This window comes from Mesoplodon bidens, assembly GCF_964165515.1.
Source record: "Mesoplodon bidens genome assembly, chromosome: 7".
Classification (NCBI taxonomy): domain Eukaryota; kingdom Metazoa; phylum Chordata; class Mammalia; order Artiodactyla; family Ziphiidae; genus Mesoplodon; species Mesoplodon bidens.
The window spans coordinates 45,057,037-45,073,914 of NC_138164.1; the positions used below are offsets into that span (position 1 = coordinate 45,057,037).

At 47.8% G+C, this 16,878-nt stretch overlaps 1 protein-coding gene across 8 annotated transcripts in view; it reads right to left on the bottom strand.

The window, feature by feature from the left end:
- The window catches only part of NAV2 (neuron navigator 2), a 770,197-nt gene that overhangs the window by 50,639 nt on the left and 702,680 nt on the right, over positions 1 to 16,878 (bottom strand). For 6 of the 8 annotated variants that reach the window (XM_081241078.1, XM_081241077.1, XM_081241074.1 and 3 more), the window contains 7 exons: positions 16,336 to 16,627; positions 14,888 to 15,590; positions 11,684 to 12,151; positions 10,949 to 11,014; positions 9,574 to 9,618; positions 6,718 to 6,878; positions 4,460 to 4,648 (listed from right to left, as the gene is read on the bottom strand). In XM_081241078.1, coding sequence (XP_081097204.1) covers positions 4,460 to 4,648; positions 6,718 to 6,878; positions 9,574 to 9,618; positions 10,949 to 11,014; positions 11,684 to 12,151; positions 14,888 to 15,590; positions 16,336 to 16,627 — 1,924 coding nt within the window. The remainder of the gene's footprint in view (positions 1 to 4,459; positions 4,649 to 6,717; positions 6,879 to 9,573; positions 9,619 to 10,948; positions 11,015 to 11,683; positions 12,152 to 14,887; positions 15,591 to 16,335; positions 16,628 to 16,878) is intronic. The other 2 variants (XM_081241075.1, XM_081241076.1) reach the window with 2 other exon arrangements.

A 16,878-nucleotide genomic window follows, 5' to 3' on the forward strand; every position in this document is an offset into this window, starting at 1 on the left:
TTTCTGTTTTCATGTAATTTAAACCATGGTCTTTTCCAGGACTAGGTATTCTGGCTGACTTTTCTTGGAAACCAGATTCTTTTTTATTTATTTATTTATTTTTTTTGCAGTACGCGGGCCTCTCACTGTTATGGCCTCTCCCGTTGCGGAGCACAGGCTCCGGACGCGCAGGCTCAGCGGCCATGGCTCACGGGCCCAGCCGCTCCGCGGCATGTGGGATCCTCCCAGACCGGGGCACGAACCCGTGTCCCCTGCATCCGCAGGCAGACTCTCAACCACTGCGCCACCAGGGAAGCCCAGAGGTAATTAGTTTTCTCCGTAATTAATTCCTCTCACTTGTAAACAGCAACAGCAAGGCTGTGGTCCAAAGGAAGAGTCCTTGCTTTCCAGATCAACCCAAAGCTGAATATGGCTGCCTGAACCACTGCAGTTGGCCTTCCTTCAAGAAACCTGAGCCAAGGCAGAGCCTGGGTTATGTGGCTGGGATACTTTTGGACAACAGAATGCTTATGAGACTTACAAAGCCAGAGCAGCAATAGCATGCTCTGCGGCTTCCTCCCTACACCTGTACCTCCAAAAATGTGAAGATACAAGGAACCACAGAGAATATCTAGGCCTTCTCTGCCACTGACTAATCTGAAACCCAGAGAGGTTAAACAACCTGCCTAAGGTCCTACAGCATTCAGGAACAGGATCTGCAGACCAGAAATCTGGAGATGGCTTTGCCCCTGAGTGACCTTGTTTACTGGTATCTGAGGTTTTTTGTTTTTGGTAAAGCTTTTTGGTATATTTAGAATGGTTTCCTAAACCCCTCATTCAATCTACACAGGCACAATGTGGGACCAAACAAGCAAAAAGTGCATGTTTGAGAAGAACTAGAAGGCACAGGTAGGGGTGAAATCACAGGATGGAATGAGACAACTGGGCATATTCCAGCCAATAAAGCAAACAAATGCCTCTGTTGTCACACTTGGGCACCATATATATATCTACGTCTATAGATATAGACGTAGATATATGTATATATTCAGCTTCATACTAATCAAGCACTTCCTCATACTACTGTTTGAAGTGATCCTCATCATCATAGAGAATTTGTAGGTAATATTCCCAGACAGGGCAGGAATTTCTATCCCTAATGAACACAGGAGTAAATTTAGGTCCAGAGAGGCTAAGCCATGCGGTAAAGCACACACAGCTGGCCAGGAGCAGAGAGAGAAAGTGAGTCTGGGTATTGCACTCTAGTCCTCGCTCCGCCACTGGGGGCTGTGGAAGGAAGGAGTCGGTGAGAATGAGATGCAGTTCTGATGGCTAATGGGCTGCCCTCTCAACCAGCGAAGGAAGCATAACTGAAAACGGCGACCACACTGATGAAGGTTCAGGGTTTGCTTCAGACACGTAAGAAAGCCCAGCTGTGGCCCAGGAAGAGACAAGTGTTAAGGCAGGATTGAGTAGAAACACAGAGGGCTGAGAATCAGGAGTTTAGGACATAGTTCTGGCTGCAAAAAGTCCCCAAGTCACTTCCTCTGTTCCACTTTGCCATAAACAAAATGGGGTTGAAATGGCCCATGGGGAGAAGGATAAAACAAAACATGACAACTATAACAATAGCTACCATTGACTGAGTACTTACTATAAACCCCTTTCAAAGTCATTCTGCTAAATGCCTTGCAGGATTTATCTCACCTAATCTTCACTTCAATCCTCTGAAGTAGGTACAGTTATACTTATTTTCCACATTCTAGTGAACAGGAAATAGGCTGAACAGGGTCAAGTCCCTTACTCAAAGTCACCTTGCTAACAGTGGAGGTGCCAGGACTTGAATCCAAGTGTAACTCAGGGGCTAGAAAACACAGGAGAGCTGCAACACAAGATTTATTTACTAATAAGCTGCTCCGTTTCTTTGGGTTCCATATGAACGGACTTAGACTGCACCAGTTCTTAGAGATGACTGGTAAAGCCCCTGGATTTTTTTTTCTCCAAAGACATTCATTTGAAAAGTGCCTCAAGCATCTCCCTAAAGTGCACTATTAAAGTTGACTTGAAGATTGCATAATGCATCTGATGGAAATTAATTTACCTGAAATAACCTTGAAAGGTTGCACCTGGGCCATGCCTGTACCTCATCTACATATTTATGACTTCCATTTCCTTCAAAATGGAAAGTGCTAATTAAATCCCACAAAAACCTCACTCAAGTACTTGTGCTAATTCTTCCTAAATTTTCTTTCTGCTTTCTGGCATATGATATATCTAACTGCCTCTTATCAATATAAGGAGGTTCTATTCGGTCCAAACATGAGATGTGAATTTTTTCCCAACTGTTTCTGCAGTACCAGGAGTTTATACATTCAAGAGGGGGGAAAAAAAAGTCATCCCCCAATGGAATTAAAAACACCTAATTGCACCAGCCCTATTTTGTTTTTGTAATGTAATAGCCTTGGAAGAAATAAAATCAATCTGATGCCAAATTTCCCAAAAGATGAAGACGTTACATGTTTCTTAGTATATCGACAGCCGTCTCTACCCCTTCTCCCCAAATTTGATTTTACCTCTGCACTTCCGTTCCACATCACCATGAGTCATCAGGGCTTACAAAAGTCTAGACACTGCTTGTGGGCAAGCTCTTTTTATCAATGTCACTTTGACACCCCAGATATTCCACAGTTGTGCTGCCTGACGGCTTGATTCCAGATGGAATTAAAAAACCCATCTGATGATGATACTGTAACGGTCCTGGACCTTTATGAGGTCAAGTGTGCTTGTTTGGACACGTTGCAGCACTGAACACGGTTCACTCAGGTACACACGGGACACAGCAGATGAGTAGGGCACAGGGCACTCTCCACTCACGAGTCATTAGCAGGAGGGCTGGGAAATGCTTTGTGGCCATGCTTGGTTCGCCCACTGATCAGAAAAATGTTAAGGACAAACTGCCTACTCCTTCACCTTACGGTCAACGTGCCCTCCACGATTACTACTGATTTCTAGCTCTTAACTCCAGAAAAACGCTCTCAGTAACTCAGGCTCTGCCCCTCCTTAATCCTTTGTCCCAGTGGGTTCCCACAGATGGATTTACAGACTGAGTGTCTGCTCACTGGACTCAAATGATACATAAATCAGAGTGGACAGAATTAAGGAAGATTAACCAGGGCGCAACTGCTCTGTAACTAAACCCTTTACAACTTTCGTTAAAAAGAACACTGGGCAGGGCAGAAGCTGACGTCTTGCATCTCTCTCCCTCTTGACTTGTTTAGGGGTTTCCTCGACAGTCACAAGTTTATTTGTTCTTTCCTACCAGGAGGACACTGGGCGTATTTCCCCATTCTCACAGGGACCTGGGAGCAGAGGGAAGTGCCTGTGACTCCCCTCCCCACCCCCATTCTGTCCTGTCACTGGCAGAAAAGGCACAACTAGGGCTATGGCCCTCAGCCTCGGCTCCATTTGCTCCAAGAGTCCCCCCTCTTCTTGCTGGGACTTCCAGCTGCCAGGACATCAATGCTGAAGCTCAGTTTTTAGGCTGTAACAGGTACTAACATTACTGGATGAACATTTATATATATTATCTCATTTAATTCTCATGATTCCATGAGCCTGGTACTCCTACTTCATCAGTGAAAATACAAAGGCACAGAGAGGTGAAGTTAACTTGCCCAAGATCATATACCTAAGAAGTAGTGGAGCTGGAATTCAAACCCTGGTATTATTACCCCATATTCTTAACCATTCGTCAGTGGTATTGACACCAATGTCTTATCATCCCCATCTGTGGGAAGCTTTTGGGAGTGGGGGTGATGTGCCTTCCCAACATTTTGACTGCTTGCTCCCCTAACTCACACTTTGACTGAAGTAGGAAAGAGAAATGAACTGAGTTAGGAAGATGGCTGATGAAGATGCCCACTGTAGTATTCTCCCCAAATTCTGATTCAAATGAACAAAACATAAAAATCCAACACCAAATATTCCCAGTTAGCAAGCAAAGAAGGGAAAGGGCAAAACTGAAAGCAACTAACTTAAAAAAACTGGTGCTTGAGAAAAGAAATAGAAAATTCTGGAGCAAAGGGAGAGGCGTGGCTGCCGACAGCCCCCCAAAGCCATACGGGTGTGTTGGCACAGGGAAACGAACACTCCAGTGACTGGCATTGCCAAGATGTTGTGCCAGCGGCTGAGTCTCACAGTGGAGGTGCATGCCAAGTAGCTAGGGCCCAAGTCCAAGGGAGAGAAGCCTGGAGCGGAACTCGGTCAACCCCAGGGTTCACCCGTGTTTTGTCTTCCCTACAGTCCTGCGAGCTTAATTAAGAGTCAGACCCTACTATTCAGAGTTCCCCAGCCCCGCGCCCCAGAGTAAGTGGCGAGTTGGAAACTGGTACAGGTGGATTCTTAGGTCAATGAAGTGAACTCGGTATAGAGGACTGTTAACCGCACAACGTGAGAGAGGGTCAATCTCCTTGCTTCTTACCTTCTTCAAACCCATCCCGGAATGAGCCTGAGCGGCTCATGGTTCTGCTCTTCTCGTCCAGGGACATGGAGCTGTTCCGGAAGCGGCTGTCCGTGTACGGGTCATACTGCCCGTCGGCATTGGAGAGGCTGTGGGTCCTCAGCATGGTCGGGTTGGACAAGCTCATCTGGGTGACAGTGGTGGGACTCGCTGGAAGGAAAGGAGTCAGTCAAAGGGTTGGAGATTCATGTCCCGGTTCAAATCCCGAAGGAGGACGAAGAGGAGGCTGCTTACGATCAGCCATCCCCGTCCCTGTCAACTTCTCTCCCTTGTCTACTTTCTCAAAGGTGGTCACACCAGCATCTGAGTAACACACTTACAGCTAAAAATAAGGGAGGAAAGGTGGGTCAGTTCCAAAGCGAGGCTCTGGGCCTCAGCTTTCCAACTTGGCACATTCAGACAAGCTAGTGTCACCTTCCAGGCATGAGCTAATTACTTTCTGGGCTCATCTGCAACAATTCTCCCTAAAGCCAAAAGCCCAAAATAGTCCAGCCGGGCTTTTGATCAGATGGGAAGCATTTGTGCATGACAAGAAACTCTTGCCTCAAAGAGTTACAGCCAGGAAAGAACAATATGAACACAGGTCTCACTGTCTCAGACGGGGAAGATATTTCATAATGGTGCCTGCAGAGCTTCAGTGCAAAGGGGGTGCGTTTACCTTAGCCGAAACTGGCTTTCTTATTAAAATCCTGTCCATTTCAGTAACGTAAAATAGTTCAGAAGTATGCATTCGGTTCATTAACAATGAAGAGTTAACCCTTACTTGATTAGAAGTCCTTAAAGACTGAGTTTATTGTTCACAATAATCAGAAAAGGCTGCCTCTCTAAAGAACGAGATGAGACTGGAAAAAATATTTCCCTCTCTTTCCGTCTTGGAAGGCTCAGCTCTCACCCTGCCACCTTGCTGTAACCGTTCCCAGTCATTTCAGCCAGGACTGTTCTTTCCTTTTTCTAACTGTGCATACTTGGTATCAGATCATATGCAGTTTTTACATGGATTCTTATAAGGCTTTGGACTGTTCTTTTACCTATCTATGAGCCTGTGTGGGTGTTTGTCTTTCTAAAAAAAGCATCCGGGGCTTCCCTGGTGGCGCAGTGGTTGAGAGTCCGCCTGCCAATGCAGGGGACACGGGTTCGTGCCCCGGTCCGGGAGGATCCCATATGCCGCGAAGCAGCTGGGCCCGTGAGCCATGGCCGCTGAGCCTGCGCGTCCGGAGCCTGTGCTCCGCAACGGGAGAGGCCACAACAGTGAGAGGCCCGCGTACCGCAAAAAAAAAAAAAAAAAATTTGTTTTTGCTTGAATTTTTTATTGCTCGAAGAATATAGCATATGAAAATCACAAGAATGTCAAAATGAAAAGTCACTTGGATTCAAACATATAATACATTATCAGATGCAGTAAAATATTAACCTGAACTCTGCATCAACAAAAAAAGTATGCAAAAATATCTAGGTTGTTTACATAAGAAACATATACTTAAAATAGAAAGTATAAGGATGTTACAGTACAAGTCAGAAAAGCCAACACTTATTATTTCTTAGACTAGACTACCTTTGGTACTTAAACTTTTATAAAAACAATCCCTTCTATTTTGTCCAAATGCACTTCATGGATTCATTACCAACGTCAACTCAAAACATTAAGCAAGATTCACTTAGTTGTGGCATGGAAGATGTGTATTTAATAAATGTATGACAATATTTCACTTCTTCTAAAACTGCAAAATATGATCATTAAGAAATCTAATACTTGTAAACTTTATATCCATTGACATGTCAGCAGGGACTGTGTTACAAATTATTTTCCTTTCCTCACTGTGCCAGTCAAAGCATGATGTCACCGGTAGGCATTTCCAAGAATATCTGCTCAGTCAAAACCTGATCTTTATTTCCGGTTTAAGAAAGCAATGAGGGTGACCAAACATGGGATACGCTATAAAACCTACATCTTCAGAGGTCTTAGAATACGTTCTTCTCATTCCATGGATGGTTTGCTCTTTGCTATAACCCCACCTGTATCAACCATGTAGAGAAAATTACTGATAGAGAACCAAAACACATTTTTCTTTTCTTTTGCTATCAATTGCGTGTAATCAAACTACACTGCTGAGGGCTGATCAGATACTGAGAGTGATGTGACCACTTGTCTCTTTCAAAATGCAAGATAACCTCTGCCCTAAGGCGCTGATCAACACAGTTAATGCCAAGTAGCTACTCACCAAGCTGAGAAAAGTTGAATCTTGTTCCAGAGGGAGAAGTTACGCTGGAGCCAGAGGAGAAAGGAGAGTTGGCGGCAGTGTCCTGCAGGCCTCCTGCAGAGTGGGACCGTAGCCATTCTTTTGCGTCTTCTTGTGTGCGAAGCTGGGAGGTGGGGGTGTACCTGGACAGACAGAGATCAGGCTGGGATTAACTACGAACAGCGCTTATGAAAATGAGCTCTCCGGAGCTGACGATAAACATGTAAAAAGAAAATATACATCCAAAGATGACGTTTGAAAAATCAGATCGCTCCACATCCCGAAACTCACAAAGTTTCTCAAAACCTTTTTTGCCACTTGGCTGTCTTTGGGGGAAAACTGCAATTCCTTTCAGTTTTGAGGGAACTACATAAAGGGAACAAGACGGGTAAACGCTCAAAAGACCCGTCCCTGGGGCTTCCCTGGTGGCGCAGTGGCTGGGAGTCCGCCTGCCGATGCAGGGGAGAAGGGTTCGTGCCCCGGTCCGGGAGGATCCCACGTGCCGCGGAGCGGCTGGGCCCGTGAGCCATGGCCGCTGAGCCTGCGCGTCCGGAGCCTGTGCTCCGCGATGGGAGAGGCCACAACAGTGAGAGGCCCGTGTACCGCAAAAAAAAAAAAAAAAAAAAAAAGACCCGTCCCTGGGCGTATCTGTAACATGTTGATTCATGACGGTGTCAGTTCAAAGCCTCCACCTTGACAGGCCTGAAGCAACAGAACAAGCTGCTGTCAGAGCTCTGAGGAAGTTTTAGTTGGACGGCTCATGGCATCTGCATTCTGGACCGCAAGTAAGTGGCCATGAATCACAGAGTATCAGAAACCAGACACGTAAAGGAAGGTACGGGGAGACCGACGCTGACAGTAGTTACTAGAATCTGGCAGGAACCAGTCTTCACAAAAGGAACCCCAAATCATTGGGTCTCACACAGGGGAGGGTCTTCAGAAGTCACGTGGTCCACCTCGTCATTAATTCTGAAACGTATTTGGTAACGATGTATTGAACGTCTCTAACGTGCCAGGTGCCTTCACAGACGTTATCTTACTGAAGCCTCGGATTCTCCCAGCAACACAGATGCTATTATTCCTGTTTTACATTCAGGGAAGGTGATGGCCTGCCTTGAATCACGGGCCGAGATTTCAATCCATATTTGTCTGATTCCCAAATTCATTATGGATGCTGCCTGTGGGCTCTTCTCATTATGCCCACAGGCAGCATCTCGAATGTCTGAAGTGCCCCCGTGGCCAGAGTACTTTGGACTTATAAATAGATTACCGTGGGGTTACTACTGATTACGTAAATAGAGTGGTCCTCTTGACTTAGGACAAGGTGTTGTCAGCGTGTTGGTATGGGATGTGTGTGTGTACGGAGTGGGTGAGCTAGAAAGGGAGTCACAGTGAGAGGGAACATAAACACGATTCTTCCTTAATGTTTTTGCTATAGTTGGACTTTCTAGGTCCCATCAATTGCCTGAGGATACCCTGTCACTTACCTCTATTCTGAATTCTTTTAAAATCTGATTTTAAAAGCCAGAGCTACATAATTTTCACAGAATAGATCTGCTCCAGAAATATACACATTAGCATTACGAAATACTGATATTCAAAGATGTGAGCTTCCTCTGGGAGCGACGCTGGGGCATCAAGGTCAAGCTCACGTGAAGAGTGGATATGATTTAAGCATTAGCCTGAGTGCCGACAAGCATGACGAAAACTGTTAAGTACTAAAGGCCTTGCCAACTCCCCCCCTCGAAGGCCACCGTGCTGAACTTCCTCCGTCCGGAGGTCGGCTGGGGGCTTTTTCAATACTTTTATTCTTAGATGTTTAGATTTGGCTTTACTCGGAACTCCTGTTGAAAGGAAGCATTGATACCTACCTCCCATTACTGGTCAAAACGCTCTCAGCCTTAAGAACTGCTGGTTATTAACTACAGACATACATGACAGCAACGAAACATTTCATTCCAAGTTCCATGTTTTGCGAAAGCACTTACTGCTTGGTGCAGGGTGAAGCCGATGCTACAAAGAACGAGGTGTTTAGAGAGCAGGAGAAATGACAGCTGTAACCATGTGACATTAAGATCACGGGGCAGGCGTTAGGACTGAAGTTCCTCTGGGTGGCAAAGTGAGGTGGATGGCGTGAGCAGTGGTGACTTATAGCATCTTGTTTCACCAGGACCAGCGCCACAAACGAGCCATCACTTACAGTGAATGAAAGGACATTCGCTCTTGGAAAGGAAGTACTTGCTTTCTTTACATCAAAAAAATGAACACACCCATGTCTTGCTGGGCATTGAAAATTGACCCGATTTTCGATTAGAATATTCAGACAAGTTCCAAGCACCTGTCCTTAGCAACTTTCTATGGGCCAGAAAGTTAAAAATCTTCAAATTGGCAGGGGGGTGGGGGTGGGGGTGGGGGTGGGGATATTTCTCTCCTTTGCTCTGTGTCCTGGCTGACAAATCAACATGCTACAAGTCATATCCTTTCTCTTGGAAGACAGCCCGTGAATGGAATGGTCATGGCGAAATGATCAGCGATTAAACCCACTGGCCCCAGAAGAAGCGGTAACCGCTCTCCGGGCTTGCTCAGGGATGGCTGTCGTGAGATGGTTTGACCACAGTAAGCCTGAAAGAGCACAGCCTCTGCTCAAGCAAAGAAGCCGACACATGGAGAGATGAGAACGAGAGGGTTGCGAGGGGAGCCGTCATCCAAAGGGTCCTGCTGCGGTGGCCAAAGCGGGGACCCCAGCCCAGCCCGAGCCCCACCAGCCATGAGAGAGCCACACAGCCAAGCCCCAGAGCCACACCAGATGGCATGGATGCAAGGAGAAAACACAGATACCTGAGTCCTTTTTTAGGCAAAGTGTTCCTATCAAGGTGCGGGTCACTGTAGGAAAGTTAAAACAAACATAAGAACCTCAGAGAAGCACAGGGAAAGCAGGCCATGTGAGGGGGGAAAGGCTAAGGACAAGCCAAGAGATCTGGAGGAAGAGACTCACTTCACCAGGGAGTGGTCCTCTGCATGCAACACATCCACAGCCACGGGAACAAAGGAAACCCAGGCCTGCGCTCACACCCAGGCATCCTCCACCCCCGTCCCCAGGAGTCCTGAGCCACTCGGCCCCAACTGCTCCTTCTTTTCCACGGGTTCAAAGCCAAACTCAGGAGCTGCCCCCATCTGGAAGCAGAGCCCGTGCCTTCCGCGGCAGAGAGAGACGCCAGGCTCCCCGCACCCCTAACCACTCTGGCCCACCACCAAATGCCACTGGCGATGACTTCAAGTGAGAGAAGGGACTTGCTGGAGAGTTTCAAGAGGCCAGCAGTCTGCATATTTGGAATTCATCTGTAACAAGTGAATTCCAGGTCCCTCTCAGTTTTCGAGGCTCTCATTGGGCGTAGCTAGGAGCTGAGCCCTGGGCAGAGTTGGGGCATGTTACGACCTGCTGGCTGATAAAGTCACAGCATTTGGATTTCCAAAGAGCTAGGCTTAAAGGCTTGGTCTATGAGTCTTGACAAAAGCAAAGTTTTCGCTGTTAATGGGGTGAAGAGGGTTTTCATTAATTTTTTTCCTCCTAGCATGAAACAACCTCTGCTCATTATGTTTGGCCAAGCCATGGCTTCCCCACAAACTCAAGGTCAAGATCCATGTCTGGGGCCCACCCTCAGGGCATCTGGGGGCCAACAACACTCCACATATTCTTCTTACAGAAAACGGGCACACAGAACACAACAGCCTGCGAGACACAGAGCCAAACTGCAGCAAAGGCCTTTGAGAGGGCAAAGGGCCAGCTGCGTGGGGAGCAGGGGTGTGGGAGACAAAGGTGAGGGCCGCAGAGCCGCGTGGTGGGCGGCAGGTCACTTCTGGGCTTGGAGGGGGAGGGGAGAGAGGAGAAAGGGCAGGAAGCTGGGAAGCAGGAGCATGCCACGGGGAGGCTGAGATGCCAGTGAGAGCTTCTGCCGCCCCTCGCCAGGTGGCAGGTTTGAGGTTCCTTCCCAAGCTGGGAGAGGAGGGGCCAGCCCCGCTCCACCTCTTTCTGAGCTTTGCGGGCAGCGGAACAGACCCTCACAGGCATGTCTGGGGGGTCACAGAGCACACCGGGGCCACGAACACAAGCGGAAGCCGCAGGCCAACAGCCTCATACAAGACATCTGGCTTGACACAGGGGGGCAGAGGAAGCTAGAGGCTCGGTGGCGTCCCCGGCCTACGACGTCATTACCTGTCCTGTTTCCTGGGCAGAGTACTTCTGCAGAACTTAGGGCTAGCGGCAGGGGAAGAGAGAGGGCTAGAAGGCCAGGCAGGTGGAAAACAAGAGAAGGAGCATTAGATTGGAAGGAGGGGGTGGGGTTATTATACACAACGACTAGAACATTTTGCTCATTTCCAGTGCTGATACTGGCTTTCTTCCCCATGTGGAGAAAATGGACACGGATCACTACTGCAGTGAGATTCAGAGCTTTGAGGACAATTCTGGTTTCTTGATTTCCTATCGCTCTGGCCCGCAGCCCTTCAGTAGGAGGGTGTCTGCCCCGAGGACCAGCATGTGGACTCAGCTGCTTAAGGAACATCCCACCACACGCTCCGCGGCTGCAGCCGCCACCTGCCTGGACAGCACAATTACCAGGGGCAGGGAAAGAGGCAGTTGATGAACGAAACATAAAATGGAAGGAGTTCGAAAGCGGAATGCCCTTTCAAAAGGCAGCATGAAATCTGCCCCCGAGAGACTTCCAGCAGCTCCATGCACTGAGAAAAACCACAGTGAAAAAGATAACAGGAAGCAGAGCCAGGCTTAATTCATCCCAAACTGGCTTCCCTCTGGAAAGACGGCAGTGATCAGAAAGAGAGACATCTCCCAGCAAAGGTGAGCTAACACTTGGGCTTCCTGACATAATCTTTGGACTCTTGGAAGGGCGTCTTTCGGGGAGATAAAGGCAGCCAAATGCACAGCACCAACCTTTCCGACAGTGTGGTCTTCACACTGTTGGTTCTGACAAAGGGGGTCAGGGCGTCATCCTTAGAGGCGGCAATGAGGCCGGTGGAGGAGTAGTGACTCAGCGCCCCTCCGCTGCCCAGGGAGATGTCAATGGACTCGCAACTGGTGTGGAGGCTGCTGACCGACTGGAAGCCCAGGCCGTCCTTGCTAACGGCCGAGGAGCTGCTGGCGTTGGTGCCCCACGTGAGGCTGTTGGAGGGGCCCGAGTGGGCGGAGCTGGGGCTGGAGGCCAGGGGGGACTGGGTGCTGTCTGCGTTCTTACTGTAGAGAGGGCTGCTGCTGCCGCTGCTCAGGACACCGCTGCCCGAGGGGGACTCTAAGTTACCTTGCTGGCTCAGGGTGGCATGAGGGTTGGAGATGACCACCGAGTTTTTCATGTTTTCGGCTGTGGCGATGGGCACTTGCTTGGTAGGCTTCCCACCAAAGAGTCTGCGAAGAGACAAAGGGTTGCACGGGTTGAACACCCAAAGCCCAGGGATGCCGGCCGTCAGAGGAGGGCGGGGCGCAGGAGCTAGTGAGAGTCCCTGGGGAGGGAGGCGCGGTCCTTTCTAGGCTCAAGGCGCTCCCCCGGGAAAGGCTGCCACACAGCGGGCCAGGGCACTGGTGGAGCAAAGGCTCCACCTTCAAGTTCTAGGCTGCTGCTGAGACCCTGGATCTACCTGAGTCAAAGGGAGACGGGGAGTAGTCTTCTACAGGCCTATCCCTCACTGGTCCAACATCTTGCTTTCCTTTCTTTCCATAAATAGAGTAACTAGAAAACTGCCCTTGCCCAGGAAACATCTCAAGGGAAAAGAGCTGTCTTGATCACCTTTGTATCCATGACCCCAGCGCAAAGCAGGCACTCCGTTTATGACACTTCAGCTCCAAAGGATTTGGTTTCTTTGATCTCTAAGCAAACATGTAGAATCAAGAATAGGAGGCTAGATCTGGAGGCGGCCTGGGCAATGTATCCTCTCAGATGTATTCTCACATGAAAGCCCAGCCTGAAAGATGTGTCTTTTAGGGCCAGAGAGCTAGTACTGTCCAGTGATACACTCAAACCTTGTGGGGTTCACAAGATGTTCGAACAGACGTGCTGGGTGTGAACTGTGTCTCTGTGATAGACACACAGAAATGCCATTGCATGTCATCTCCCCCACTGCTCGTGACCACAGATGTGATGTCAGAACACAGGGAATGGCACAGACACTTCCCTCTTCCATTGGCAGAGGGTTCTCTGGTAGGATGGAGAAACTGTCTCAAAGTCAAAGGACAGTACATACTCTAGAAATGTAACGGCTTTATTCTATCCACTAAAACTGTCATGGAACAGGTATCTCCGTAAAGAGACGATACTACTACATACTATGATAGGCAGGTTGCCTTTCACCCAGCTAGTCAAAGTGGTGTGAGTTTGACCTCCGACCTCTCCAAACAGTTGTTACAAATCCCAATTGTTGTAAAAATAAATAAACACATAATCAACCCTCATTACAATGTCTGGTGACAGAAGAGGAACACTTCTGCCTGGTGACAGAGAAAGAACTATCCTGTTGCAGAACTTTGGCTTCAGAGTGCTTACATACCGCCAGTGTCAGGGACCTCACTACTTTATACTCCAAAGGCTAACTGGCTCCATTGCCAAGCACTTCCAATTGTTACACAACCAAAATCTAACCCACCTTCTTCCAACTTTTATGTCTTGCTTCTAATCCTGCTATGTGTAACTACACAGAAAAAGCCCAATCTTTTGTCTGCTAGTCCTTCAAACCATCTGAAGAGAGCTATCACACTTCACCTAAGATTCCTCTTCTTCATACTAATGCACAACGAGAGAATTCAGAACACCTTAACAATTGAGGAAAAATGTAATTGCTAGGAATGGGCTGAAAGGTGCTCAATTCACAGCCTAAGAAGCTGCATGCATTTTCAAGTATTCTATTACACTAGCCTAAGGGTCTAGTAAAATGCCTTTGTAGTTACTAAAGGAAATCTATAATACCAAAGAGCGAATATTACATATAATACTTGAGGCAAGAAGCAGAGAAAATTTTCATTTACAAGGCAACCTGTTAAAACAACAAAGAGCAGCCCAATAGGACTTTCCCCTGAAAAAAATAATCATTACTGAAATTCTAATAATCAAGTCTAGACAAAGAACAGTGAACTGCTCCATTATACCTTTCATGTGGAATGCTTCTTCTGAAGGCTTTGCAAACATTCCCATTCATCCCCAAATATGTACATGTGCACATAATTTTTATTTTTTCACTGCTAAATTTTCTATCCTTGGACTTACTCTTTCTTATGACAAGAAATTTCCTGAAAAGGTAGGATGAACTCTGCTCTATGCAGCTGCAGTTTTCAAGTGGTCCAGTGGATATTATAATGAGATGCTATGGAGAGGCAAAAGTTGTAGAAACTGAAAGGAAACTGTTTTTAAAAAGCTAATAATCAATTTTAATGTACAAATTTCCACCCGTTGTGGAAATGCAGGAAAATGCCTTTTTCAGGTAATAGGAAATCAAATTCTCTTTTTCGAAAACGCTTCTGCTTTGAGTTGTTTCTTCTTTCTTTTTTTTTAAAGGAAGCTAAAATTTCAGGCACTAATTTGGAGTTACGCATGCAGTATAAAAAAGTATGTGGGGGATATTGGACTATTTGGGGAAAAGATCTGGCCATTATGCCACTGTCTGGCATAATGATGAGGAATCTGAGCCACAGATTAAAACCAAAACTGTTTCCCTTGAGCTCCCCATCCAGATCTAAGGGAGTATTAGGATCTCATCTTCGATGGTAGCTAACTTTTATTGAGTACTTACTATGGGCCAGGTGTAGCTACATAGATTAATGGACACAAGAACCTGTAGGTAGGTATCATCATCCCCATTTTACAGATGAGGAAACGGAGGCAGAAGTATTAAGAGAGGTTACATGGTGGTTAATTAGGGTGGACCTAGGATTCAAACCCAGGATGATTGATTCCAGAGGCTTATGTTTTTCATGCCAACATGGGAAAATAATCAGCTGACTGCAGAACTGCTGGCAGCATCTGACCAAACAGCTTTACCCAAGGACTGAAGTGGAGAAAACCAGAGGTGGCTTCAGCTAAGAAAACAGGAAGTTATTAATCCAGGGTGCCACTCCACGTATTCCAGTTCCGCTCGGTGCCATTTACCCACTTACCTGCGGAGAGTGGGAGAGGCCACATCAGGGTACTTGGCCCCTGGCTGGAGAGTGGCCTGAGCCGCACTAGACACAGGCTGGGCTGCCGGGTTCACCTTCACTGAGTTACAGGAAGCCACGCTCTCGTTGTCGGATGAGATGCCTTTCTCCTTATCGGTCTGGTTGACCAGACCTGGCAGAGAGCTGCCCAGGGCTGTCTTGGAAGGCTCCCTCAGCTTGGGCACCGGCAGGCCTGCTGACTTGCTACTGATGTTGGAATCTATGCTGCTGGTACTAGACCTGTTCCCAGCCCCATTCCGGCTGGTGGATTTACTGGGCCTTGGCAGACTCCGGTACTGTAAATTTGTCCGGGAGCTGAGAGACAGATACCCATCATCCTGATTCTGAGCCCCATCCATGCTTGTCTTCCGACCGGTGGACCGACCGACAAGTGCGGACGACTTTGGGATTTTGCCCAGTGTGGCTGACCTGCTGGTGACAGTGGCCCCACTGGCTGTGATCATGGCCAAACCAGCGACAGAGCCACTCTGCTTCTTGAACCCAAAGCTGTTGGCGTTGGCAGTAGGCGTCCTGGAGCTGCCGGGGAGGGGTTTCTTGGATTCATCACCACTGCTGCGGCCAGCATCTGACGGGGAGCGCTTCACCTGGGAGGCTTTGGGAGACAACCTTCCTTTCTCAGACACCTTTGCATCATCTGTTTTTCCTGAGAGAGAGATCAGAAAGGTTAGCCTGCAAACCAAGAAGTCAGCTCCGCCAGCTGACTGTTTAAAATTCTCCCCTCCTCCAAAGAACTAGCTCGCTTTCTCCTGGGGGAAAGCAGTCCCCTTGGGAGACAGAGGAAAGAGCTTTTTATAAAGATAATCGCATCTACAACTGTCACCATGAGCCTTTTAGGAGATGTCAATGGTTTTCCTCATTCGCAAAGCAGTCTAAATTTACCCAGAAGAAAGCAAAGCCAGCCAATCACTGATATGTCTGGGAAAGAGATCTTGGGTTTTATTGGCCATTCTCCCTCTGTCCATTGAAAAGCTGTCCCTATCATTTTCAAGGGGTACCCCACCTTCCTGCAAAAACCCTGCCCTCGTTTACATACATCCTTAAATCATGGACAACATCAATTCAACACACCAACAGCTCCTAACCACGTGCTCTTGAATAGCCTTCACTGGGTATGTTAGCTCTGACCCAGCACATGCTTAAACCAATTCAACATGGCTCGGCAGTTGAACCACCTTCAGAATTTAAGAGGCTCTCATGCTTACATACTTCCACTTGGAGAAAGGTAAGGACGTGAACCTTTCTGAAAGCTGGCTATGAGCAGAGTCTAAACCCTAAGAAGAAATACCTGTGCATTTTATAGGGATTTAAAAATATCATCAAGCCCTCGCTAGAGTGACTGCGGTTCAGGTTTTGAAAATGACAAGTGCCCATGCACGCCTTTGACTCACCAGTTCCTGGGGTCTTGAGCATGCCTGTCGGGGCAGCCGGCTTTGTCCTCGGCATGGTGATGCCCACCTGAGCTGTCATGCCTCGCCGCCACGAGCCTGTCTGAGAGATGACGGGGTTCTTCTTGCCCGACGTGCTTTTGTCGGACTCGTCAGACACATCAGAAGGATTCCGCCTCCACTTCGACCCCGGCTCCATCTTTATGCCACTGTCTGACCCTCCGTCTGACTTCTTGACCTCATCGCCGGACCACAGGGAATTCCTCTCCACCTGTGAGTGCTTCTCAGCGTCGGTCTGCGAAGGAGACCCTCTGAATTAGTCTTTCTCAAACCCCAGGCTAGAGAGCCCCTCACCCCAGAGCAAAAATGCCCATGTACTGCACAAGTTAAGGGAAAAACAACAGATGACTACTTTAAAATGCCTGGGCCTTTGCACTCTGGTTATCTTGTTAGGAAGCCTGATCTGTTGGGTCCAAGGAAAGGAAAGAATATGAATATGTCCTAAAAGGGAATGAGGGAGGAGAGTAAAAAGAGCCAGAGGAAAAA